The sequence below is a fragment of the Salvia hispanica genome, chromosome 3 (assembly GCF_029641045.1).
Source record: "Salvia hispanica isolate PSC_SH4W2 chromosome 3, Shi_PSC_v1, whole genome shotgun sequence".
Taxonomy (NCBI): domain Eukaryota; kingdom Viridiplantae; phylum Streptophyta; class Magnoliopsida; order Lamiales; family Lamiaceae; genus Salvia; species Salvia hispanica.
Window position 1 is genome coordinate 7,176,391 of NC_142694.1, and position 27,434 is coordinate 7,203,824.

General features: G+C 35.6%; 4 protein-coding genes across 10 annotated transcripts; 3 read left to right on the forward strand and 1 right to left on the reverse strand.

The window, feature by feature from the left end:
- The first annotated feature begins 6,564 nt into the window (after nucleotides 1-6,564).
- On the forward strand, nucleotides 6,565-8,712 carry EMB1796 (Pentatricopeptide repeat (PPR) superfamily protein). Its single transcript, XM_048113440.2, has one exon. It carries the CDS (start codon nucleotides 6,587-6,589, stop codon nucleotides 8,489-8,491), a length of 1,905 nt encoding a protein of 634 aa, XP_047969397.1. The 5' UTR covers nucleotides 6,565-6,586; the 3' UTR covers nucleotides 8,492-8,712.
- Nucleotides 8,713-8,792: 80 nt separating this feature from the next.
- Nucleotides 8,793-11,148, reverse strand: LOC125213083 (E3 ubiquitin-protein ligase SINAT3-like). Of its 2 annotated transcripts, XM_048113442.2 has the most exons (4): nucleotides 10,921-11,148; nucleotides 10,303-10,822; nucleotides 9,549-9,935; nucleotides 8,793-9,262 (listed from the first exon to the last, which is right to left on the reverse strand). In XM_048113442.2, exons 2-4 carry the CDS (start codon nucleotides 10,507-10,509, stop codon nucleotides 8,897-8,899), a joined length of 960 nt encoding a protein of 319 aa, XP_047969399.1. In that variant the 5' UTR covers nucleotides 10,510-10,822; nucleotides 10,921-11,148; the 3' UTR covers nucleotides 8,793-8,896. The 2 variants fall into 2 exon arrangements, with proteins under 2 accessions (XP_047969399.1, XP_047969398.1); XM_048113441.2 differs by having other exon boundaries at nucleotides 10,303-11,148.
- Nucleotides 11,149-17,172: 6,024 nt separating this feature from the next.
- Nucleotides 17,173-22,517, forward strand: LOC125212700 (rust resistance kinase Lr10-like). Of its 6 annotated transcripts, none has more exons than XM_089066783.1 (6): nucleotides 17,173-18,307; nucleotides 18,389-18,418; nucleotides 18,544-18,654; nucleotides 18,740-18,790; nucleotides 20,437-20,493; nucleotides 21,185-21,458. In XM_089066783.1, exons 1-6 carry the CDS (start codon nucleotides 17,608-17,610, stop codon nucleotides 21,325-21,327), a joined length of 1,092 nt encoding a protein of 363 aa, XP_088922909.1. In that variant the 5' UTR covers nucleotides 17,173-17,607; the 3' UTR covers nucleotides 21,328-21,458. The 6 variants fall into 6 exon arrangements, with proteins under 6 accessions (XP_088922909.1, XP_088922908.1, XP_088922906.1 ...); XM_089066780.1 differs by having other exon boundaries at nucleotides 17,180-18,307; nucleotides 21,185-22,517; XM_089066782.1 differs by lacking the exon at nucleotides 20,437-20,493 and having other exon boundaries at nucleotides 17,179-18,307; nucleotides 21,380-22,517.
- A 1,205-nt stretch (nucleotides 22,518-23,722) lies between these two features.
- Nucleotides 23,723-26,965, forward strand: LOC125212635 (LEAF RUST 10 DISEASE-RESISTANCE LOCUS RECEPTOR-LIKE PROTEIN KINASE-like 2.4). Its single transcript, XM_048112851.2, has 6 exons — nucleotides 23,723-24,556; nucleotides 24,634-24,666; nucleotides 24,745-24,864; nucleotides 24,944-25,027; nucleotides 25,136-25,195; nucleotides 25,623-26,965. Exons 1-6 carry the CDS (start codon nucleotides 23,854-23,856, stop codon nucleotides 26,798-26,800), a joined length of 2,178 nt encoding a protein of 725 aa, XP_047968808.1. The 5' UTR covers nucleotides 23,723-23,853; the 3' UTR covers nucleotides 26,801-26,965.
- The last annotated feature ends 469 nt before the right edge of the window (nucleotides 26,966-27,434 follow it).

The following is a 27,434-nucleotide window of genomic DNA, read 5'->3' on the forward strand; positions in this document are numbered from 1 at the left end:
AGCTGAGTAGGATCTTTGATCATTTTATTATAAGCCACCATCAAAATAATTCAATTCCGATAGTTTTGTGCAATACTTTTTGTCCACCTCAAATTTGAGAAGGCCCGATTAATTGGTATCAATTGGTCAAAATAATTAGATTAGCCAAACTTTGAAACATTTGTAGTAATAAATTTTCAAACACGCAATATACAAGTTTGAATTGAATTTGATTTCTGAGTAGTTATAGACTGATAGCCCACTAAAAGGCGATTAAGGAGTTATTTGATTAAACATAATTTAAGAGAATTTATAAATTTCAAAAGCTTATGAGATATATTTACGAACTTATAAATTATTATAATATCTAAATTATTAAGTTTATCGACTAATGAGGAAATATACTAACTAGCTAGGTATGAAATTGGAAGTGCAACTCTCATGTGCGCTCTCAATTCTCTATACAATTGATCACTTTGATTAACAATTTAAAACCTTAATTAATACTTATTGATATACTATAATCTACGTAATTTGTGATATTTAAAGGTGGATCGCGGCGTCCACAATTTTTTTTCCGGAATGATATATGTAATATGCTGATAATTATAACAAACCATAATAGGATTATTTTTGAGATTATAGAAAAATAAATTTGGGAGTCGAGAAAGAAACTTATTACTAATATTTATCAAGAAGTTTATAAAGTTTTTGGAACTTAATCAAAAGATGAAACGTATATTGAAAATACTATAATTGAAACACGTAATCATGCACGAGTATAACGAGTTTGGGCGCTTAAATGATAAATAATTGAGATTCGTTAAACTGATAGCGATTTAGATATAATAATTTCAATTTCCAGTGGCTCCTCTCCGTCATGTAATGACTGTGAATAGTATTAGTTTAAGTTGTATTGGATTAAGGCTGTTTTCATTGCCTAGGTATTTTATTTTATTTTTAATTGCTAACTTCTTGTTTTTATTCTATATTGCCTTTCTAGATTCTTCTACATTTGGGTATATTACATCACATTTATATCCCCCGTGTTACGTTTATTTTCTTAGCAATTATTGACGCTTCTTTTTGTGCAATTGGACTTGATTAGATCCCATTTATGGCCACTCTTTTGCCATTGAGCTTGGAAACTGTGGAGAAAATAACGTCTTAATTGTTAATACATTTTCCCTTAATCAATAAACCGGAAGATCGAATTTTATACGATCATACGATCACAAGAGTAAATATTGATGAACAATTATTAATATTCTATTATTAAGAAAAAAGAATCATGAGAATAAAATTGGTTAGATACATCATACAAGCACTGACGGATAAAAAACATAATTTTATAGATTTATTAGATGGCATTACATGCCAGAGATGAGAAAAATTGTAAATTTATAATATAATTAATTTTAAAAAAATTATAACGATGTTGTTTAAGTATATCAAATTTTACGAATTATTAGCATCACAAATTCACAATGTAATTATACACTCAAGAGTGGAATATTTTTTTTAAAAAGTTGAACACGACGAGACATATCAATATTTACCTTTATTAAAAAAAATAATGTAAGTAGTACTATTAAAAGCCTAAAAGTTAATTTTAGATAAAAAAAACGTGGAAAATCTTTTGCGGAATAACTATTTGCTAACTTTGTTTGAAGTAAAAAGCGGCTCTGCTTTTTGAAAAATGAAATCAAAGGAGAAATCAGAAAAGGGATATGCATCATATGCTTTTTTTTTTCTCTATCCTTTACTAAGTATTTTTCGAAGGTAACTAATGGTGCGTTTATATTGACATGACTATAAAGTTGATAAGATTATTCATGAACATCACTGTTTTCGAACTGAACCATGATTTGGGAATATATAAATACCACAAATAACTTTATCTTATTCAATTATTAGAGTGGGAGATTGTGAAGATTCACTCAACCACGTCGGATCTTATTTAGCAAAACCCTAATAAGTGATCAAATATTCAAATCCCAAATCTTTGACAAACAATTAAGTTGGAAATATAAATAATTAGTAGAAATGTTCAAACTAATGCGCTGAAAAATGTAGAAGATGCATATAGTTTTGCGCCTCTCCAATAGTCGAAATCTGAATAATGGGTTTCAATCGCAATTCAATTTAGTATAAGATTTGAAAAATATGCATAGATATAGTGTTTATAGCAATTTATCATAAGATTTTGAAAAGTATGCATATGTAGTGTTTATAGCAAGATTGTAATTATAATTCAATTAGTTACAATATTTGAGTAAAAAAATGCGTATTAGTATTTAACAGAATATTGCATGCAACAACAGAACTTATATAGATAACACATCAGTTCCATCAATATTTACACAATTAAGGCCAATACTAATTATAATTATATACAGCTCATGAATATTAATTATTTTTATTATTAAGGAGATGTTCCCAAGTTGATAAAATTAGATTTTTTTTCTATATAAAGCATTAATTCTCAATAGTGAATGGCCCAAAATACTAGAGTAGTACTACTCCATAGCTACTAATATTCTTGATAACTTCTAACTTGAATATGCTCAGAATTAAATATAATACAGGCACAATTAATTAGAATTGAAAATGAGATATTTGACTTTATAGATAGCCATTCCACCGCCACCATCAATAGACAATGATGGTTAATTAAATTTTTGTTTTATTGGAGAATTTTATAATACTATATACCTTAGACCGTAGTTAAAAGTTATCAACGATAAGCAAGCGTCTGGTCAGCTAGCTATAGTTCAAAATGGAGTAACAATTAATAAATAGGTGCAAGAAATCAGTGATTATTACTTACATTTACACATAACACCACATTAAAGTTACAATCTTAATGCATATGCATGATGCATATTTTGTAGTTTTCCTAACTATATATAGGTTGGTTGAGCTATCAAAGATAAATTTAATTTGTTGAGTCAACTTCATGTAATATAACCATGGAAATTAACCAGCTAATTAAAAAAATAACCAGCAGTCATAAGATACAAATCTGAATAATGTGACCTTCGACCAATTAAAAATTAACCAATATACGATTTTATATGCAAGAATGTATGTGACAATTTACCATTCGATTAAATAGAGTGGATGTCATGTAGACTTATATCAATAGCAGATATTTGCAAATATACTATGCTGATAATCAAATGCCTTATCATTGACTGGAACAAACTGTGTCAATTTGTATGACTTCTATTATATTGTGTTATCCAAAATTATGGGATTAATAAAAAATAACCAAAAAAATTACTTGTTTTTATGCCGTCCACGCTAAGAATAGGCCAGCCATAGGCCAGCCATTCTCTCACTCTGCCACGTCATCAGCACTAAAAATCCACCTGCTACTTCAGTATTTACTCAAATAGGTCAGCCATAGGCCAGCCGCAATAAAAATAATTCAAAAACAACTACATTTACGGAATTAAATTTACGATTAAATTACGGAATTAAATTTATGAGACATATACGGGAAAATCCATTCATTTCATTAAAAAAAAGGTACATAGATAAAAAAAAAATACATAATTATTTTTTTTAAAAAATGGGCTTCCACATACGAACCCCGCCACTCTCTACTCCTCGTCGTCGTCGCCGCCGCCGTCCTCGCCGCCGCCACCCGGGGTATCTGAGCCCGCGTCTGAACCCCCCACCAGTGCCCTCGAGGCATCCAAATCCACCCGCATGTTCTCGAGCATCGAGTGGAGAAACCTCTTCTCCGTGGGGTCAGTTGCGGCCTTCCACTCTTGGAAGACCTTATACATCCGTTCCTCCGTTTTTGCACGTGAGAATAAGGTGTACGCGCGTGGGGGAGGGGTGCCGAGATGACCTCCTGGGGCGATAGGGGGGATCCTCCCCTCGCTGCCCGTTGCGCCCGCTTTCGGCCAACCGGGCGAGGGCGACGAGTAGAGGATGGAAGGGACGGAAACTCCTCAGCATCCGAGGGGAGGTCGTGGGATCCGCCGCTGCTGCCGCTGTAGTCGCCGGAATAGTTCAGCATCTGCTTCTTCGGCCACCCAGCGTCGCACCCCGCCCGGAACTTCTCGGAGTCCTTCAGCAACACATAGCATTCCCAAACTCCTTATACTTCCCCGGCAAGGGGAACTGACTCTCCGCTATCCTCCGGGCGTCCTCCTCATTCTGCCCACTAGTCAGCTGGCGGAGGGCGTTGGCGTACAACCTCGAAAATCAGCCGACCGCGGCCCTGATGCGTTCCCACCCCTTCCGGCACTCCTCCCCGCTGTAGTCCTTTCCGTTCGGGCAGTTCCTCCTGTAGGCTGCTCTAATCTTCGCCCACATGTTGACGACCCGCTGGTTGTTCGCAACCAGCGGATCGTCGCAGACCGACAACCACGCCTTGGCTACGCCGGCGTACTCATCCTCCGTCCACTTCCTCCGCGGGGGGGTGTCGTGATCAGCAGGCTGCGACGACTCACCGACCACCTTGCCCTTCCCCTTGGCCTTCTTCTTCTTCGGTGCGGCCCGACCCGCTGGAACGGGAGTGTCCAGCTCCCCGAGATCGATCCCCATCTCATGCAATGACAAAAGGTCATCGTCAGTGAACTGCGTCTCCACTTGGGTCGACGTGTGAGACGAAGCCGTCAAAAAATCAAGAGATGGACGATAGACCGTGTCCCCCCGGTGACCCCTGCATCCCTCCCTGCCATACCGGCATCATCCCCATCATCTGCTGCATCATCTGCTGCTGCATCTGGGGCATACCTCCCCACCCCGGCGTTGCCTGCCCGCCACTGGCCTGCATCCCCCACGGCATCCCACCTGGTTCCCCCCTGCATCCCCCCCGCGCTCCAGCCATCATACCCATCAACTATTGCCAAGGGACGTTAAACCCTGGGCCCATCTGCCCGCCCATCTGGCCCCATCCAGATCCCACGGGTACCGTGGGAGTCTGAGATCCGCTCGTCGCCGGACTGGACTCGTCGTTGTTGTCCATCGCTCGATATTGCTCTTGTACAGAAATTTAGAGAGAGAAAATTCGTTATAACAAGTGGTGCAAATGAAAATGAAACTAAAATCGCGTATATATAGGTTTTCAAAAAATTTTTTAAAAAAAAAACAAAAATTGGCCCTGGCCGATCGCTGGCCGATCGGCACGCCACAATGGCGGCCAGCGCCCTCAAATCGGCTAGCCCACGCCGATTTTTTCGCCGATTCGCGGCTGACCGATTACAATAGTTCGGCTAGCCGACCGGCTAGCCGGTATTGTGGATGCTCTTATATTAAACGGCAATCAGCGGTTTAAATCATCATTAATACCTATTCACATTTTTTTCATGATTTCACATTAAAACTCAATAAAAAAAAGAATCTGAGCTAACAAATATACCTCTTCTATCAACCCGAAACCTAGACATATTATAAATACACCAATTAATTACACGTTTGGTCACAAGAAAAATGGTAATACAACAGCTTTAATTAATCAATAACTCACTATATTCAAACACACTGTAGAGTAGAGTGTAGACTGAAATAGATGGACCATGTGATATTAACATGTTATGACTTATGGTAACATTTTAACATTGCACTATAAAACTCACTAAGCAAAAAAGAAAAATCATATCCATAGTATGGATATGGTGGCACCATGATATGAGATTACGTGGTCCCCCAACTCTTTTCTAAAACCAAAACTTACTAAAATACATCAATATCATATGATCCCACACACTTATTTAGAGTAGCTTTTTCTCTTTTTACATGTTCTTTTGGAAATAATACTCTTTCTATGATTCTATCCCATTAAAATATTTTTCATTTTCAGATGTCCGATTTTATTACATTTTCTATAATAAAATATTATCGTTTCTATTTTATTATCTTCTCCCCCCTTAATTTACAAAATAAAGTAGTATAAAATTCCATACCGGAAAAGAAATGCTCCACTAAGAGTGGATTAATAGAGAGGGATTGGTAATTTTTTTCAAGGAAATAGCCTGAAAAATCATGAACTTTCCCAAAATTTGGTGTTTTCCACGAACTTTAAAAATTATGAGAAATGCCATGAATTTTGATAAATGTGTGGATTTTTCATGAAATGAATTTTTCATTCAAGTTCATTGATTTTGGGGAATTATGATTATAATTGTAGTTAGGGTTCAAACGACAACATTTTGCTATTTTAAAAACGATGTGTTTTGTCATATTTCCAGAGGTCACATGTAGGATATCCGGCTAGCCACGTTACTTAAACTTAGCCGGAAAATTCATTTCATGGAAAATCTCTATTAAATCTCATGGTATTTTCCACTATTTTTAAATTTTTTGAGAAATATTAAATTTTGAAGAAAGTTGACGATTTTTAAAGCTAGTTTCCCTAATTCTTTTGGTGCATCCCTTCCTTTTCTTGGGTGTGTAATATTTTCCCATCATTTCCCTATAGCTACATTTTGTTATTGGATGTTTATTAGTTTGGGTTTTAATTTAAGGGGTTGGTCATTAGGCCCATCATTTAGCTTACAGTTCATGTGAATGAAGCCCATTTATTGCCCCTTTTATTTTTATTGATTTGTAAAACATAAACCCCGAAAACCCTTTCACCCGCAAATCAATGGCGCTTTCCAAACCCTCATTTCTCAATCAGCTCGTCAGAGCCCTAACGGCTCCCCGCCGTCCCGCTCCGCCGCAGGCCTATCTCCCTCTCCGCCACTTCTCCTTCGCCACCCCGGAGGAAGCCGCCGCCGAGCGTCGCAAGCGCAAGCGCCGCCTCCGCATCGAGCCGCCGCTCTCCGCCCTCCGCCACCAGCAGCCCCGCTCCGCCCCGGCGCCGCAGAACCCCAACGCTCCGAAGCTCCCCGAGCCCGTATCCGCGCTCTCCGGCAGCCGCCTCAACCTCCACAACAAGATCCTCACGCTCATACGCGAGAACGATCTCGAGGAGGCCGCGCTCTTCACGCGCCACTCCGTCTACTCCAATTGCCGTCCCACCATCTACACCTGCAATGCGGTGATGGCTGCGCAGCTTCGCCAGGGGAAATTGTCCGAGCTCCTCACGCTCCACCGCTTCATCACGCAAGCCGGCATAGCCGCTAATGTCGTCACGTACAATATCCTCCTTACTCTTTATCTCGATAGTCGGAAAATCGATTTAGCTCTAGAGCAATACAAGCAGCTGATTAATGATGCTCCGTTCAATCCATCGCCCACAACTTATCGCATTTTGGTTAAGGGGTTAGTAGATAACCAGCAACTCGAAAAGGCAATTGAGATTAAGAACGAAATGGAGACGAAGGGGTTTAAGCCGGATCCTACTATCTATTCCTATTTGATGGCAGGTCAAGCAAACAATTTGAATGCAGATGGGGTTTTGGAGTTGTATGAGGAATTGAAGCAAAAATTGGGGACAGATGAGATCTTGGATGGGGTGATATACGGGAATTTGATGAAAGGCTACTTTTTGAAGGGGATGGAAGCAGAGGCCATGGAGGTGTATAGCAAGGTGGTTGTTGAAAATTCAACCGTTAAGATGAATGCTGTCTCGTTCAATTTTGTTTTGGAGGCTTTGAGCAAGAATGGGAAGTTTGACGTGGCATTACAGTTGTTCGAGAGGATGAAGAATGAGCATGACCCTCCGAGGAAGTTGAGTGTGGATTTGGGTAGCTATAATGTTATAGTTGATGGTTATTGTGCAGAGAAGAGATTTGATGAGGCCATTGAGGTTTTCAATAGCATGGGAGAGAAAAGATGCAATCCTGATGCATTGTCGTATAATGTGCTGATTGATCAGTTGTGTAGTAACGACAAACTGGCTGATGCGGAGGAGCTGTACAATAGGATGCCAGATACGAATGTGAATCCGGATGAATATACCTTTGTTACGCTTATGGATACTTGCTTGAAGGAGAATAGGTTAGGTGATGCAGCTAAATACTTTGGGAAAATGGTTGAGTCAAAACGTAGACCGAACTTGGCAGTTTATAACAGGCTTGTTGAGGAGCTGGTTAAGGCTGGCGAGGTTGATGAGGCGAAGTTTTTCTTTGACTTGATGGTGCCAAAGCTGAGGATGAATGATGATGCATACAAGTTCATCATGAATGCGCTAGCTGGGGTTGGGAAGCATGATGAAGTGGTGAAGATTGTTGATGGAATGTTGAGGGAGGATCCCGGGGATTTCACCGAGGAGTTGGAAGAGTTTGTTAGGGAATTGTTGAGGAAGGAAGGGATGGAGGATGAGGTGACAAATCTTAAATTGCAGTTGGAGAAGGAGAAAGCTGAGGCTGCTGCTAAAGCTGCTGAAGAAGCTGCGAAAGCTAAGGCCAGTACTAGCCTTGCTATGGCTGATTTGTTGTCTTCTAAGTCGTTTGGAAAGAAGCCGGATGTGGAAGAACTGTCAGGTGAAGGCGAAGAGCAGGAATCTGTTCCCATGGCCGCTGAAGTGGAGAATGTAGTGGGGAATGCTGCCACTGAATCAGCAGAAAATGAAGGAAACAGTGTAAATGAGAAAGCAACTGCTTGACCTGGAGCTATACTAGATAGCAAATAATTGTTTTATTTCTCAATTGAAGCTTTTTAGCATCACTCGAATATGTGCCTGCACCTCAATCTCTCTATGTCATTGAAATTGAGATGCAAAGATGATTATTCACAATGTATTAGAGCCATCATATGGTTGGTGATGAGGAGTCATTTTGATGTAATTTGGGTTCCATTTAATATTAATGTGCTTTTCAGTTTTAACAGCATTCTGCAATTGGTATGCATAAAATAGTACCCGTTGCAAATTGTTGCTAAGCATTGGCCCTAACATCAGAAGCATCTAGTGCAAAGGTAAATCTTTAGCAAACAAAGGTAAAACTCTGGCAATACATTTACGCAGTGACACATGAACACAATAAGTTGCAAAATTACAGAGTGAATCTGATTAGATAGAAATATTAGGCACACAAGCCCCTGCAGCATCTAGGTTCTGCTGTTCCTTCCAGATCCTTCCAGTAACTCTGAGCTTAAGCTCCTTCTTGTCGCCTCCGGAGAAGAAGAGTGCCATGTTGCGTTGGATGATAAGACCGTCATGGCTATCCCTGACCTTGCGATGACTATCTCTAATGCTTCGTGGGGTGCCTTCCCACGTGAGCTTTCTACCATTTGCTCCTACCTCTAGGCTGTAGCTATAGTTGCGGGCTTCAACTTCGTCACCCATGAAACGTAGGAACGCCATGTAAACAGGTGCCATTCCCAGCTGAAATGCTTCGAAGTGAAGGCAGAAATATTGCCCAAAACAATTGAATACCTAATCAAACAGGGGAGCGGCAATATTTACTCATCCATTCACTACCACATATACAATTCTTGACAGCAATTAGACTTGCAGCATTTTATGAAGGGAATTCAAATATTCTTGAATTGGTATATAGAATAGACTAGACAGCATAAGTTAGATAATAAGTTCGTATCACTAGAGAAACTCAATCCAATGGTTAACTCAAGTTTAAACCAGTAGTCATCAGATTCTACATAATTAGTAATGCTCAATGCATGACAATAAAAGAACATAAGAAGAAAAGCATTGAACTCACAGTCAACATCCATGTTGCGTTTTCTACTTCACGAGGATTGGACTTCACATATCGGTGATTGAACGTGAATCCCGTGTGCATGTCCACTTTATGGTCATCTCTCAAGTGAGCAACGAGATGAGGAATGTCCCCTGTTACTATACACTCCGATCCAGCATATGGACAACTATATGGTCGGAAATTACAAATGGCTTCGTGTTTGAGTTTGCTGTAGTATGGGAATATCTCCGGGCAGCCTAGCGAGTAGTACCTACAGGGCAGCTCTAGCGACTCTGCAACCTTCTCTAGAGCCAAGCACCTGATATCCCCTAGCTCTTGTCTGCAGGTAGGGCACCGGTTATGCACCCGTGTCTTGCAAGTCGAACAGAGAGTATGCCCATTGTGACACTACAGAAATACAAGAACACACATCACTCATCCATTCTATTTAACTCACTTTAAGTAAAATTCTTCCTTGTTATTACATGTTTTGACTTTGTTTTGCTAACTCAAAAAGGAGATGACATGTAACATGGTAATCCCAAGGCAAAATTCTTGTTCCAAAGCAACATATACTGATATTAGGATCCACATTTAGGCAAAGATTCTAGTACCCTCTAAAAAGCATGGAAATTCTTAGGTTCTATTTCTAAACTATGTGAAAAAACTTGCATGTGTTTAGCATTTTCTACGATCATATCTGATTCCAGTTCAGCTTAAAATAAAATAAATAAACAGAGTACATTCAAAATTAGAAATTTGTAAAATATCAAACCTGATGGATTGGAGGGTACATGAAATTAGTGCAAACAGGGCACTCCAGCAATTCATGAACACTAGTAGGGGCAATTGCGGAAGATAATAAAATGTGGGGTTTTGAAGGATACTGGTTATTGGGGTGAGTCTGTGAAGAAATCTCTTCATCTTCAACTCCATCTGATGCAGGCACACACTCCACACTTTGTATTTCAATTGTTGCCATTTCTAACTAAGGTAGGAAAAAATATATCCCAAAATTTAACAACACTTTGCAGAAATTCCCAACACCCAATTGAAAACACCTAAATTTTCTTTCAAAATTAGCTCCAGCCTCTGCAGGAGAATATTTGGTATGACATCAACAGCCCATTTCAAGAAACCTAATGAATTGATGAAATATCAACTCCGTACTTCTAAAAATTAGATCTTTGACAAAAATTTGAGACCCCCACTTCCCAAAAAAATAAAAAAATTTCTGGAATAAGGGGCCCTGCTTCGTACTTTTTGGCCTGTTTTCCTCCTCCCTTAGTTTTTCTCTGTTCAATCAAGGGAAGAAGAAACCTAAGAATTTGTAAGAAATTTGGAGGAAAATTAAAAGAGATGTATAACAAAAAAATAACCAGAAAAGGATCACCTCCGCTGAAAAACAGGTTCTTTTGTTCAGGTTTCCGGGAGGAGAGAAAGAGAAAGATGATCGTTGATCAAGAAATAATTAAAATTTGGAAGTTAATCCAACGGTTGTTTAACTATCTAAATTAATTAAAATATAAATAATAGTAGTAGTATAAAGCAGTTGAGATTATTGTAGGAATGCAACTGATTGTCCATTCCACAAAGATAAGTTTTATCTAACTTTCACCTAAAATTATCCTACCTGTTAAAAGATCATTCCACAAAGATCAGATTAAGTTTTTTGTTTTATATTTATAGAAAATGAAACGAATATTAAAGGCAACTGTCACTAAATAATTACTATTTTTCAATTTTAATAAATCATAATGTCAATTACATTCAAGGTATAATAGCATGCTGAATGATTAAAGCGCATCATGTGCTTTTTAAGGATATGCATGTGAGAAATCCAAAAACCAACAAAAATAGTCTACATTCATTTGGATAATTATAAGGATATAAATGCTGACACTGAGAGGTTTAGTATTGCAGTTAAACACCAATTTTGGGTCATGATATATGTTATGTAGTTATGTTGTCATAATTTAATTGTAAACAGAAGGGGATTGTATCGATCACTCTCAATATTTAGTTGAGCCAAACAAATCAACCTAACAAAAAATATTGTTATATTTCTCAATCGAAAAAATCTGATTGGATTTTCGTTGGGGTCTTACTCAAGTTTAGTAATTGGAATCAAATATTTAATTTGGTGGGAAAAAAAATGATGAAAATTGATTTATTGAGACTCAAGATATTAGTATATACATTTATCCTAGTGTGATCAATTGTTAACTTTCTTAAGTTACTAACTTGCTAACTTATCAATGCAGTGTATTAAAAATGTCAACACGATGACATTAAAATATCAACACATAATTTTGTTGAACTTCAATACAATGTGTTGATATTATGTGTTGACATTTTGATGTCACCGTGTTGACATTTTTAATACATTGTATTAATGAGTTAGCAGAGTTAACAACTTAAATAGTTAACAATATAACGCACTCATATCCCATGTTATATATTCTTGGTTATTGCTTTCCTAGCAATCAATTTCAACGCATCCTCTGTGAAGTCCCGATAAACAAGTTTATAAGATTATAAATTGTACTCCCTCCGTCTCAGATTAAGAGTTAGATAGTTATGGCTCGGGTTTTAAGAAAGAGTTGAAGTGTGTAATAAATGAAGTGAGATGGTGGAGTGTGTAATAAATGAAGTGAGTTGGTTGAATGTGAATCCTTTTTTTACTTTTTAGTTTTTTATTTTTGTTTTGGTTTATTTTAATGTAGATAATGACATTTTGATGCAATTTTGATGAACAATAAAGTAAAATTGTATGACCAAATATGAAAATTCCAAATGTGACTTTAAATTGGGATGGACTTTTATAGTAAAAAGTGACTATCCGAGACAAAAGGAGTGATTAGTAATTTCATATTGATGGCGTTTTGGTATTAATTATACTAATATTGTTAAAATACTAATGAATATATATGTGTTTGTTGTTTTAATATAATTTTAAATATTATACTAATGGGTTGAACTTAAAATGCATAATTGACTTTAAGTTTTACTTATACTATTATTTTAATTTGAGATTATAATTATTAGTTGTGATTTATTTTAACTAGCATCCACGTGTGCACGCACGATCCTTTTTTTATTTAAACTTATTTTATACTGTAAAATGATTTTACAAATTCATAAAAATATCATAATATGAAATCTGAAATAAAAAATATATAAAATAAAAAACAATTATTAAAAAATATAAAATCAGACCGAGAAAAAAAATAACACATATACCGAATGAGAAATAATATTATTATTTCAAGTTCTAAAATCACAAATTTATACAATAAAATTTATTTTACTAAAAACTTAAACATGAAATATAGTTGATAACAATGAAGCAAAAACTAATTATAAAGACAAATATCTTACAACAGAAACCCGACATTTTCACCAACAGTGAGAGAATCAAAAAGTGCTGTACTCTGAAAAACATATTACATTAGGCAGTAGATTCAAGAACGGTCTAGATTAGAATCACTTAAATGCCAATAACTAAAAGTAAAGGTTAACAATAAATAAGTTTTACTATGTAATCGGAAAATCCAAAACCTGCACAAAAGTCGTATGAGCTCGTTACCTGTTTGAGCAATGAAATACACCATTTAAGGTGTTCAAACTGCAGATATGCAGTCGATCCATTTATCAAGATTGCATATTTCTACTCTTACTTTATCAACTCTCTTTTCCCGTCAAAACTCTTCTAAATGGCATTTTCTACTAAAATCTCCAAAAGTCTATTTTTATATTAGTATAGAAGTATTAAACAAAACATGTTTAAAGAACTTCAGGAAAACATGTTTAAAGAACTTCAGGAGGAGATGGTATATTAGGAATCTAAATATTCTCGTTTATTTATAAACAAAGTGACTATTTAGGATTAGTGGCTTTACATGGATTCCCAAGTATTCCACAAATAAAAAAAAAGAATGTATCATAATTTGAACACGTAAAAGAAACATAACCAATATTCCAAAATTCTGCAAATAAAATAAAATAAGCATATTGATAAATAAACACTAATTTAGTATAAAAATTTAATCAATAATTGTAATAATCAATAAAACATTCAAACAATAAGAAAAAACTTAAATTAAATAATGTCAAATATGTAAAATAATTAACACCAATTTAATAACAAAAGAATTAACAAAAATCGAGAACATGTGCTTGATTAAAACAATTTTAATGCATTTATAATGTTATTAATATTCACGATAAAAAATGGTAGGTAAATACCTTCATCTTGAATCAAAGTAGATCAATACAAATTACTGTCATTCACATTAAAAAAATTATACTCCAGTATCACTTATAATTATGGAACTCTCAACGAATCTACCTATATATATCTGCTACATAAAACAAATTATAATCCACAAATTATAAACACGTAAAAATTACATAAAATATGATGAAAAACTATTGTTCATAACTGATGCACTATTTATTAGTGCTAAAAATACCTGCAAGTATACGGGTAGATCTAGTATAGTTAAAGGTCAGTACCGGGATATCAAACACAATACAGGGAATAAGATTGCAACTGACTACCATATACTAAGCATCACATACTATCTAGAGACACAGAGTTTTTGGTTTGATTTTATAAACTAAACATAAAATAAATAAACAAATAAAAGAAAGCATAAAAACATATGATACAAAGCAGGCTAATGATGTAGAATTTTAGGATCCAAAACACAATCGACCTCCTTGAATTACGGTCTCTAGAGTTATTAAGTCGATCACTTAACTAGATTAAACCCCCTCCCGAGGTGAGAAATCCGTAGATTAGGTGTAATAATGAAGTCCCCTTCTAATTCTTAGACCTAACTCCTAAAAGGTCGTTAAGACCAATGGCCTCACGTGAAACCTCAACTCTCCCGAGTTCTATTGAATTAAAGTGTGAATTATCCCTTTTCCAAGTCAACTATTTCGTCTCCCGAGTACTCTAATCAACTCTAACATGTATTCAAGAGGTAGCTAATCAATTGAATATAGAAGGCACAAGGATAAATCAAATAACTGCAAGAGCTAACAAGGAAAATCAATTTAATATCTTCACCAAAAAAATCCACAAAAGATGTTCTACTCATAGACAAGTAAAAACTACAAATAAAGTACGAGACATGGAAGAAGTTGATAAAACCCAAGGTTGAATCTTCAATCTTCTGGCACTCTTGCCTGGATCTGCAGAGCTCCGCTCCAATGGAAGGTGGAGGAATATATGTGTGGAATATGAGATGGAAGAAGGTGTAGTGACGGAGAAGGATTGGAGGCTTTGAGATGGAGATTATGAATTAGGTTAGAGGTATTTATAGGTTGGAAAAAGGTTTATTTAAGGTTTATTTTTTGATAATTTCGTGGCCTTCAAGAAATAGGAGAGATTGGGCTTCACCGGATGTAATCAATTGCTAACTAATTACTAATCCCAAATTGAGACCAATTTTCAACCATTAGATTAGAAGATCTCGTGGTTAATATGATGCCAAGTGTAATATATTTTAAATTTAAATAATTATTAATTAAATTAAAAGGGTATTAATGTCAAATACTATACGTAGTAATTATAACTAACTACTTTCTCTCTCCTCAAAATCATCTCAAATCTTTAAATTTACGTAACTCTCTCAATTTAAATTATTTTTTCGCAAAAAATATATCAAATTAAAGATAATTTAATAAGGATTCCAACGAGATCTCAATTGCATATGTTCCGACGATGTTCGGGTGATGAAATTTGATAAATTATATTTCAATTTTCGTACATGTTGATAAGCAGCTATTTTCAACAAATGCAACAAAAAATCTCAATATATTGTAGGCAAAATCTCAATATTATGCATGTCCAATCTCAATAAAAATGTGTTGATATTCCAATGTCATATTGTTGATATTTGTAATACACAATGTTGATATAAAAAAACACTCACGAAAATTATCATATGATAACATAATGACGATATTACCCCTTTGTTGATATTTTGTCTACTATTTATTGAGATTTTGTGAGCTTTAATCTCATCCACTCATTTTAAAATCCAAGGGTGGAGATTTAGTCTTGATTTTGGATTAGGGTGCTAAAAGCATTAGAATAGGACCCTGGGCTTCACAGTATAATAATTTCTTTTCTTCCGTGAATTTCCACCTAAATTCCCGCCAGCTTTGATTGCACTACGCAATGTTCGTAGAATAGCCATAACTTTCTCCACAGAACTCCGATTGAGACGTGCGAGATATCCACGCGAAGCTCTTTCGAAGATGAAGAGAATGGTATGCATTAAGCACTGATTGGACTTCAAAATCGCTGGCAGAATAAGCTCGAACAGAGGCTGCTGCACCTTGGCCTTTTTGCACCTTTTTCTATCTTTTTCTATCATTTATCAACAAACACATCAAAAATACCAAATGTATAACATATGCAATTTAAGAACATAATTTGCATGATTGACATTTAAAACGAGTCAAATCTAGCCCTTAAAAACATGCAAAATCCGTGTTTGCAATAACTCTTGGTTATCAAAGAAATTCTAATATTTAGGTTTCAAAATTAAACTTACAACTAACAATAATTAACTTAACCAATAATAATGGACCAACAAAATAATAACCTCATAGGCCCAAAATTTATATCTTTATGAAATGGCCATTTACAATATTCTCTGCATAAATGAAATTAACTAACGATTATGCAGACTCAAAAAAAAAAGGGAATACTTATACAATTAACATCTTGAAAAATAGGAACTGAAGCAGGCAAATCGTTTGCATCTCTGAAGGTCTGCTTGCAGATAGCAGGGATTATGATCAACAAAATGCTGCCCAAATTTCCAGCTGAACAAATGGCTAGGATTATATTTGCTATATATGACTGTGGTTTAAGTAGTTTCACCACAATCCATCCCAGACTCGCCCCAAACACAAACGTTAGTCCAATGTTCACCAACATAAACCACCTACATCGTATTGTTCCAAAATTAGTTACACTACGCAAACTAAAACAATATATGTATACATACCACGAGATGATGTCTTGGAAATTGACACTACTCGTGAGGCTTCCAAACACGAGCGATGGAGTGAAGGCAACGAACACAATCTGCAAGTTTATTATACTGATAACTCTAAAATATAAATACAACACAAATTTCAAATAAATCTAAAAAATATTGAAAAAACACAATGTAGGTGTCCCATGCTTCTTATTCCTATTCGTTTTTCTTCTCACCTCTTCTTATTCCAGCCTCTTAATCTCTTCTTCCACAAAACACAATATAGGTGTCCCATGCTTCTAAATGTGGGACGCAACTAATTAAGAGCCACTACTCCCACTAAAATAGAAGTTGTGTAAATTGAATTACGGAATTGTGTTTTTGTGTTTTCACTAAAATTTGGTCACAAATTTTGAATTTTAAATTTACAAACAAAAGGGCTATCCCCTAAATACCCCCAAAGTTCCCCTTATTTCCCTAAATACCCCCAAAACTCCCCTTTTATATATTGTATAGATTTTATTTTCACATTTTAATTATTATGATATTTATATATCTATTTAATTAAATTATTAAAAATATCAAATATACAAATACAACTTATAGAGAAATTGCAGTAAAGATTCGATATTTACGGTTGAGTAAGACAGATCGAGAGTGAAATTTAGTGACAAGGGGGGTTCTTTAATCTGGTGGGTTATGATAAAAATTTGATGGAATCGGCGTGATTTTGGTAATTCCACGATGGCTGTAAAGATAAAACTTTTGATCCTTATTAAGACGTGGGCTGAAGATAACAATTCAATGAAAATGGGCTGTAGTAATGGAATTAGTATGTCCAACACTCTACAGTCCAAGATGTCTCATGTAAATAAATAAAGAAATAAACATTATTTACTTGCAAGTCGAGACTATATTGTCAATATTACAACATCAAAAAAAGGATCTGTTGTCGTGGCCTTATAAGTAACCACTCAACCCTAGTCTTGCTTGGCCTATGCTTTTAAGACTTCAATCATGTACTGTATATATAAAGTAGAATATGTATTACCACTAACTGATTAATTCCTCCAACCATGATCTCAACCCATCAAAACCTCATCACTTCATCTCTCTTCTTGATTCTGTTTCTCTCACTCCATAGTTTGTTTGAAACTTGTGATGCCAAATGCACTCCTTTTTGTGGCATCATTCACAATATCAGCTCCCCTTTCCGCCTCAACACTGACCCCAAAAAGTGCGGAAGATATGCGTTAGCCTGTGAAAATAATGTGACCTCCATCTCCCTTAATTCTCACCAATACTATGTCAAAGCAATCAACTACACTGGCTACGGAGATGAGCCCACCATCAGGGTGGTTGATGCTTCCATAAACAAAGACGACATCTGCTCGTTTCCCACCTTTGCAATATATGCCCATAGCTTCATCCATGATCATCCTAATCCTATTCCCTACCTGGAAAATGATAACTCCTTACCTATAAACTTTATAAGCTGCCCAAATCCGTTGAGAAATACATCCCTTTTCACAGATATCACTACTCGTTGTGTCTCTTATTCATCCCATCATCACAAATATGCTTATATCAAGGTCGGCCACATGAAGGCCTCAGAGGTTCCATACACCTGTGGAGTAGACCTCATAGCGATGACATCCTGGCATAATTTCAAGGATTTGAACAATGTTTCGCTTTCAGAAATCCATGAGTCCCTCTTGTATGGATATGAACTCACCATCTGCCCCTGGTGTGATGGTGAAACACCCAGTAAATTGGGTAAGTGTGCACTATAATTCCTATATAATGGTGCTCATTACTAATACTACTACTCTTGTGTTGTATGCATATGATCTGCAGGGCTTGTCATAATTCTTGTGGTCGTTGCAGGTAAGCTCTGCTCTTCATTTCATATATATACCATCCTCATTATTGTGTTCTTAATCAATTTTAAAAAATCTTATATCAACCAAAGCAGAGGACTCTAAGATTCTGTTGGCTTCAATTTGCTGCAGGTTTGTTGTGCGCAGCGGTAAGCCCTCCTTTGTTCTTCGTCTGTGGATTCGGCACTGTATCACTACTCGTTTATCTGCTTATATTTCTATTGATCCATATACATAGCCCCGGTAAGAATCCTTGCAATCTTTCAGTCTATTATTGTCTGTATTTTTTTCATACGTTCATATATCCATCTACTCGGTGTGCTTGCAGAGGCCGACCAAGGTTCCTCGATGCCTAGTGAACAATGGTTACTCGTCATAGGTGCGCTTTTAATTTACGCTCTACACTTTGTAAATGACTCGAATTTCAACGTGTAATTGCTAAAATAATGGAGAGATGAGAAAAATGCAATGTTTTAAAAACCGGACCGGCGAGCGAACCGGCGAGGCTACTGGTTCACGGTTCAACTGGTCCAACCGGTCGAACCATCGGTCGAACCGTTTTACTGTAGCATTTATATATATATGAGTATATAATTAAATACATATTTATTATAAAACACTTGGTTTCAAAACATCTAATAAATAAACAAGCATTAATGCAATATATAATTTAATTTTAAATAATATAGAGATAATAAGTATAGATAAAGTATATATATACCAATTCTTAACGAGTAATACTAGTAATATAAAAATACATATTCATATGTTTATTATACTATGTATTAATTTTCATGTTATGAACACTTCTCCCATTATATATTCTTGTTATTTTATTTTCAATCTAAGCATTAGTAATTAAAACTTTATTTGAAAGTTAATTAAGATTTATTAATTTTAGTTACTATGATATAAAATATGTATATAGCTTTTAATTATAAATATACAATTAGTATATAGTTGATAGTTGATATAATATGAAGTAGTACATATTAACAAAACAAACTACATCCCACATTGAAAAAGTTAAGACAAAAGATTGTAAAAAATGACTATAAAATAAGCTTTTCATCCCACATTGAAAAATGAAAGAACAATCTTGTGGAATACTTCTATAAAAGAAAGACACAAATGATTCTTTAGGCTAGTTTTTATAAATTCATAGGCCCAATACAAGTATGGGTTAATATGAAATGAAAGTTTAGTGTAAATTTTTTTTAAATTGATTTTTGATTCATTTTTAAAAATCAAAAAATTTGGTACCCGGTTCAACCAGTTCCCGGTTTCTGGTCCAACCGGCCAGTTCACCCGGTCCAAAACGGTTCAATGCTCTACCGGTTTTATATGGTAAATTGGACCGGAGAAGTCACTGGTTCGCGGCCGAACTGGTCCGACCGGCCGGTCCAAACCGGTTTTTAAAACACTGGAAAAATGAGTGTTAGTGGAATCCATAATTTCTATATTTGGTCTAATAAAGATAGAAATAATATATAATTAAAATAACAGTGGAGACAAATATTTTTTTTTTCAAAAATAGGTATAGTACAGTCACATCTTTGTCGAGACAATATAAAAAGAAATTGAGTATTTTATATCCATACTTGCTACAAAATACTCTCATTTTTTATTGGTGCGAGTTTTAAATAGAAGGATGAAAATAAATTAGTGAAATATGTATCTTACTTGTATATACTTTCTCCATTCTTGATAATTCGTCCCAATTTTCCATTTCAGTCCGTTCCACATAATTTGTCCCATTTCACTTTTACCATTTTTGGTAGTGGACCCCATATTCCACTAACTCATTCATACTCACATTTTATTACTCCCTCCGTCCCGCTTTAGCAGTCCCATTGACTTTTCTGCACTCGTTTTGTAAAAACGATAATAAATAGTAAAAGTGGAGAAATAATAAATTAAAAAAGAGAATAATGTAGATAAGAGTCTTATCTACATTATTCTCTTTTTTACTTTATTATTTCTCCACTTTTACTATTTATTATCATTTTTACAAAATGAGTGCAGAAAAGTCAATGGGACTGCTAAAGCGGGACGGAGGGAGTATAAAACTAATATATAAAGGTAGACCCACATTCCACTAACTTTTTCAACCCACTTTTCATTACAATTCTTAAAACCTGTCCACGGTCAAAGTGATCCGAATTATCCGGGACGGAGGGAGTATTAATTTTAAATGAAATATAGGTGAAATGAGTTAGTAGAGTGTATAAAACACATATTAATACTATTTATTGTAAAAATAAATCGAAAAATTTATTCGCGAACGAACTAAAATGGACAAACAAGACTCCTAATTGCGGATAAATAGTTATTATATATATTTTCGAACCTATCAAAAGAAAAATTGGTCATATGTTTAGAAAGCTTTTTCTATTTTTCATTAATAATATTTTAATTACATTTTTTTTCATATTAATTTTATTTTATCAATTTTATCTAAAAATACATATTGCACACTATTAAGACTATTAGTACGGACGAAATGAGTATTTAATTAATTTTTTCTTAAAGTTTGTAAATTTTTTATAAAGTGAATACCTTTAAATTTAAAGTGTTGTAGTACTATATTTTTGACAAATATTATTAAATTTATATCTATGTCCTACAAGTACATTTTAGTGCGTTGTACCTTTAACTTTTAAAAAAGTGAGTACTTTTAAATTTAGGTCCTACCTTTGCCTTTGCAAATATTATGTCATAATAGATTTCTGATGATTTTTATTTTTATTTTCTGTAAATTATTCCATGACAGGCCTCCTCATCTTTTTACCAAGGTTTATCCTATTTCCTTTGGCATTCTGGCTTTTCATCTCCAAATTCCGAAGAAGGCATTTGTCCGAATATAACACTATAGAATCCTTCCTCCAAAGTGATAATAAACTCTCACCAATCTGATATTCATATTCAAACATAAAGAGGATGACAAGAGGTTTTCGCGAAAAATTAGGTGAAGGAGGCTATGGTTGTGTTTACAAAGGAAAGCTTCAAAGTGGGCAACATGTAGCCGTCAAAATGCTGGAAAAATCCGGAGGAAATGGACAAGACTTTATGAATGAAATAGCAACTATTGGAAGGATACATCATGTCAATGTGGTGCAACTTATTGGATATTGTGCACAAGGATCCAAGCGTGGCCTCGTCTTTGATTTCATGCCCAATGGTTCTCTTGAAAAGTACCTCTTCAATCGAGAAATGATGAATTACTTAAATTGGAATACAAAGTTTGATATTGCCGTTGGAATAGCTCGAGGAATTGAATATTTGCATCAAGGGTGTGATATCCAGATTCTTCATTTTGACATCAAGCCTCACAACATACTCCTCGACCAGAACTTCATCCCCAAAATATCGGATTTCGGGCTAGCCAAGTTGTATTCCACCGAGAAGAAGGTAGTTACGTTAACAGCCGCTAGAGGAACCATAGGATATGTTGCTCCAGAACTAATCAACCGGGGTATAGGCGGAGTCTCTTCTAAGGCGGATGTGTATAGTTTTGGGATGCTGCTGATGGAAATGGTCGGCTTAAACAGAATGATGAAGGGAAACAAAGATGATTCTACAAAGTATTTCCCAAATTGGATATATGACCGCATTAAGCAAGGTAGGGAGATTGAAATTGAAAGTGTGGAGGAAAACAGTGGTAATGATGAGAATGAGAAGGTTCGGAAGATAACAATAGTTGCGTTATGGTGTATACAAATGAATCCGGATGATCGTCCATCAATGAATAAAGTGTTGCAAATGTTAGAAGGTGATGTGGAGTGTCTGCAGATTCCAGAGGTTCCATCATCACAATCAACCCAAATTTCATCATCACAATCAACACAAATTGCTGGAAATGAGGAAGAGAGTTGGCTTACAGATGCAACTGATTCTGTATCATTGCTCCATCATAACAATGCCATCAACTTTGAGATTACTATTGCATGAAGTGAACATCTACTTCCCAGTCTTCCTTTCTTCACCTATCTCTTCTTCTACATGTATTAGTTATGAACATTAATATTTATTAAGTAGAAAGTAAACTGATAGTTGTGTTTTCGATTCGTTAATATTCAGATGTATGAATAAGTAATTTGTGTTCAGGCAATCCATGAGGAAGTTTTGTAGCAAGATTTAATATCATTTGCAGGTGGCCAATCCTTAATTAGTTTCAATATCTAAGGCCACCCATCCTTGTAAGAAAAAATTAAGAGGAAATGGGCAAGTCTAGTCAAATTGGCCCGTTTCCCATATTTATTTGTGACTAAAGGACATGTCTAATTTTAGATTTTGTTCGATTTTCTTTTTCGCAAAAGCTCGATATGTGACAACTTACACTACAAAAAACGTACCCCTTCCGTCCGTATTAGGATTCCCGATTTACCAATTTAGTCCGTTTGCCATTAGGAGTCCCGATTCACTTTTACTATAAATGGCAGGAACATCTCATTTTTCACTAACTCATTTCACTAAATTGATCTATTCCTATTGGACCGAGGGAGTAATACTATACTATTAGTCATGTTTTAAAATAAAGAATTTAGTCTTCTTCATCCTGTAGTCGCCGTCTGCCATAGTTCTTAGTTTTCCTCTGCAATTTTTCAATTTTCAAGTAATTTCAGCCCCTTTAATCAATCAGTTTTCAATAATTTTACGAAAATTTCAAAAAAATAGAAGTATAAAAGACCAAAATATTCCTTTTTGGTAGGGGCTCAAGCCCTCCCCTCTCCTTTACTGGGTCCGCCAGTGTATCAAAGTCATTACTGAAATCTAGTTGAGAACAAGACTACTAAAATTGTCCATTTGCGCAAGTTGCTCTGCATTTTGTCAAAGTCTTTGCTGGACCTCATAACTCAGATCTTTACTTAAGAATAGCTAGCTACCTTCCCATACGATCATAAATATCACCATCCTTTAATTTTGCTAAAACTTGGGTAGGCCCTTAGTCGTTGATATTTTAATGAACTAGGTTGCATGGTATAAATTGGGAAAGTCATTGTGAAACAAACACAAGAATTAAGCCAATATATCATCATTCAAGAGGAATCCGATCATTTTGGGTTGAATTTGGGTTAGACCTTATTGGACAATGTTGATATGGGGTTGGATTTGGCACTTGAAAATTGTTCCTAAGAAACCACAGGAAATATATAACGAAATAATCAAATAACAAAATTAATTAGCCTTTTCCTAAATTTCTAATATTCAAAACTTGAATTTTATTTGGAAGATGAGACTAATCATTAGTACACGACACGTATTCTGTTCAACACTCAACACCAGTCTTCTTTAAAGACTTTAAACATGTCCACCCAAATCATATCTCCTCCAAACTATATCTATTAGACTATAAATGTATGTTGGTGTTGGTGTTGGTGATGCTGCAAAATCAGTTGTCATGTTTTGTTAAACATAGATTGATTATTAGCTCCATTAGCCATGATATCAAGTGATCAAAGCCTCATCACTTTATCTCTCTTCTTGATTCTTTCAGTCCATAGTTTGTTTGAATCTTGTGACGCCATATGCACTTCTTCTTCGTGCGGAATCATTCCCAACATCAGCTTCCCTTTCCGCCTCAAGGGCGACCCCAAGAATTGCGGTGATCCAAGATTTGAATTATCATGTGAAAATAATGTGACCTCCATCTCCCTTAACTCTCACAAATACTATGTCCAAACATTCAACTACACCAACAATGATGACTACACCATGAGGCTGGTTGATGCTTCCATAAACAACGACGACATCTGCTCGTTTCCCACCTACTCCTTATCTGCCTATGACTTCACCTTTGATAATCCTAATAGTCTTCCCTACCTATTCCCGATTAATCCCCTGCCTATAAACTTGATAAGCTGCCCAAATCCATTGAGGAATTCATCCATTTTTACTGATATAACTACTCATTGTGTCTCTAACTCATCCCAACATCACAGTTATGCTTATATCAAAGTCGGCAATATGATGGCCTCAGAGATGCCATACACTTGTAAATTAGACTCCGTAGCGATGACATCCTGGCATAAATTTAAGGATTTGAAGAATGTTTCGCTTTCAGAAATCCATGAGTCCCTCTTGTATGGATTTGAACTCACCATCTGCCCCGCGTGTGGAACGTCCGAAGTCTCGTTATTTCGGGGTATGCATATATTTTAGGAAATGGTTGTGATTGATCACTACTACTACTCATGTGTTGTATGTATATCATATCTGCAGAGCTTCTCCCAATCCTTGTGGTCATTCTATCATGTAAGATCCTCAATTTTATTTTCTATAGTAATTTCTGATGTGAATCAACTAATTATTTTGGAAGAACATAAATTGCAGGTGTAGGTATGTTTTGTGCAGTAGTAAACCCTCCTGTATTCAGCATATGTGGATTAGGCGCTGTATCACTACTCTTATTTCATATTGTATTGCTATTGATCTATAAAATAGCAAATACCGGTAAGATTAATCCTCTGTATTTTCATGGTTGTTATACTCCAAATTCTTGTTGCTTACCGTCTAGCAACTCGAGGTGCAGGGCCTAATCAAAGAAGTGACCCATTCGATTATGGATTACCGTTCAGTATACTATATCGAATAGCAACCCATATACTATACTCACGTAAGATTAAGAACCCTTGCACTCTGTATTTTTAAGTACACATATATATTGTCGTTTAATTTGCTTACCAATACCAATACCAATACCATCTACTTGGTGTGGTTGCAGCTAAACTTATTTATGTCTCGCCATTGAACCCACTGCTCGCCGAAATAGCAGTTGCCATCGGTACGCTCTTAATTTATGCTCTGCTCACTACTTACTATTTCACTTCCTTAAGCATGCATAGGATCCACTTTCAAAAGTCTACAAAATCACAAATTTTAATTATTTTTTAATTATTTTTAAAAATAACAATAATAACACAAGTCATACTCCCTTATTCCCTGATTGGCTCGACACAATTGTAAACATTAGTGAGTGGAAAAAGTGAAACGAGGTCATACTTTTATACTTCCTTTATCCCATGAAAAAAGAAACATGTGGGATGACATGAGTTTTCATACATAATGAGTTAAGCATGAGAAACAGAAAGTAAAAGTTATTGTAGTACGTTAGAAGAGACAAAGTTACCAAAATAGAAGTTAACTATTTTTATAGGACTGACCAAAATATTGAGGAAGCTTATAATATGCATTTGATGATTTCATGACAGGCTTGATCGTCTCGCTATTGAGGATTATCATTTTTCCTTTTGTGTTGTGGCTTTTGATCTACAAATTCCGAAGAAGACATTTGTCCGAATATAACGCTATAGAATCATTCCTGCAGAGTGATAATAAACTCTCACCAATCAGATATTCATATTCGGATATAAAGAGAATGACAAGAGGTTTTCAAGAAAAACTAGGTGAAGGAGGCTATGGTTGTGTTTACAAAGGAAAGCTTCGAAGTGGACATCATGTAGCAGTCAAAATGCTTGGAAAATCGGGAGGAAATGGGCAAGACTTTATAAATGAAATATCAACTATTGGAAGGGTACATCACGTTAATGTGGTGCAACTTATTGGATATTGTGCTCAAGGCTCCAAGCGTGGCCTCGTCTTTGATTTCATGCCCAATGGTTCTCTTGAAAAGTACCTCTTCAATCGAGAAAAGATGAATTACTTAAACTGGAATACAAAGTTCGATATTGCCGTTGGAATAGCTCAAGGAATTGAATATTTGCATCGAGGGTGTGATATCCAAATTCTTCATTTTGACATCAAGCCTCACAACATTCTCCTCGATCAGAACTTCATCCCCAAAATATCTGATTTCGGGCTAGCCAAGTTATACTCTGCAGAGAAGAAGGTAGTTACGTTAACGGCCGCTAGAGGAACCATAGGATATGTTGCTCCAGAACTAATCAACCGGGGTATAGGCGGAGTCTCTTCCAAGGCGGATGTGTATAGTTTTGGGATGCTGCTGATGGAAATGGTCGGCTTAAACAGAGTGATGAAGGAAAACAAAGATGATTCTACAAAGTATTTCCCAAATTGGATATATGACCACATTAAGCAAGGCAGGGAGATTGAAATTGAAAGGGTGGAGGAGAACAGTGGTAATGATGAGAATGAGAGGGTTCGGAAGATAACAATAGTTGCGTTATGGTGTATACAAATGAATCCAGATGATCGTCCATCAATGAATCAAGTGTTGCAAATGTTAGAAGGTGATGTTGACCGGTTGCAGATTCCAGAGGTTCCATCATTACAATCAACCCAAATTTCATCATCACAATCAACACAAATTGCTGGAAGTGAGGAAGAGAGTTGGCTTACAGATGCAACTGATTCTGTATCATTGCTCCATCATAACAATGCCGGCAACATTGAGATTACTATTGCATGAAGTGAACCTCTAGTTCCCAGTCTTCCTTTCTTCACCTTTCTCTTCGTCTACATGTGTTAGTTCTATACTTATAGTTGTGTTTTTGAATCGTGAACAAACAGATCTATGTAATCAATTAATCAGTTCTTTTGTGCATCAAAAATTCAATAGTGAATTTGGCAAGTACATCAACTTCTGCAGCATTATGCCAACTAGTCCAGCAACAAAGATAAATGAGAGAGATTAAATTTTATTCAATCTCAAAAGTAAAAAGTTTCTGGCTTCATCAATGACTGTATTTGCAGCATGCACAGCCAACTTCTTTACCTGTAAACAGATAGAAGATTATTGATAAAGCATAAATTCTTGAAGTAGTAGTTGGTTCTTAAACTTACATCATAAAATGTCAAGTTATATTAACTCCAAAAAGTTAAGCACTCTCTCACCACAGCTGGAGTGACAGATATAAAGAAATGCATTCTTTCTTTGTTGATCCTTTGTTCTATTGTTAATCAAATAAGTTCATTTTCTAAAGCTTGATATATGCAAAGATATTATCCGGCTCTATTGAACTATATTCAGTTGTTGTCTTGTTTTGTTAATCATCATTTGATATTTTGATTAGTTCCATTAGCTAGCCATGATAGCCAGTGAT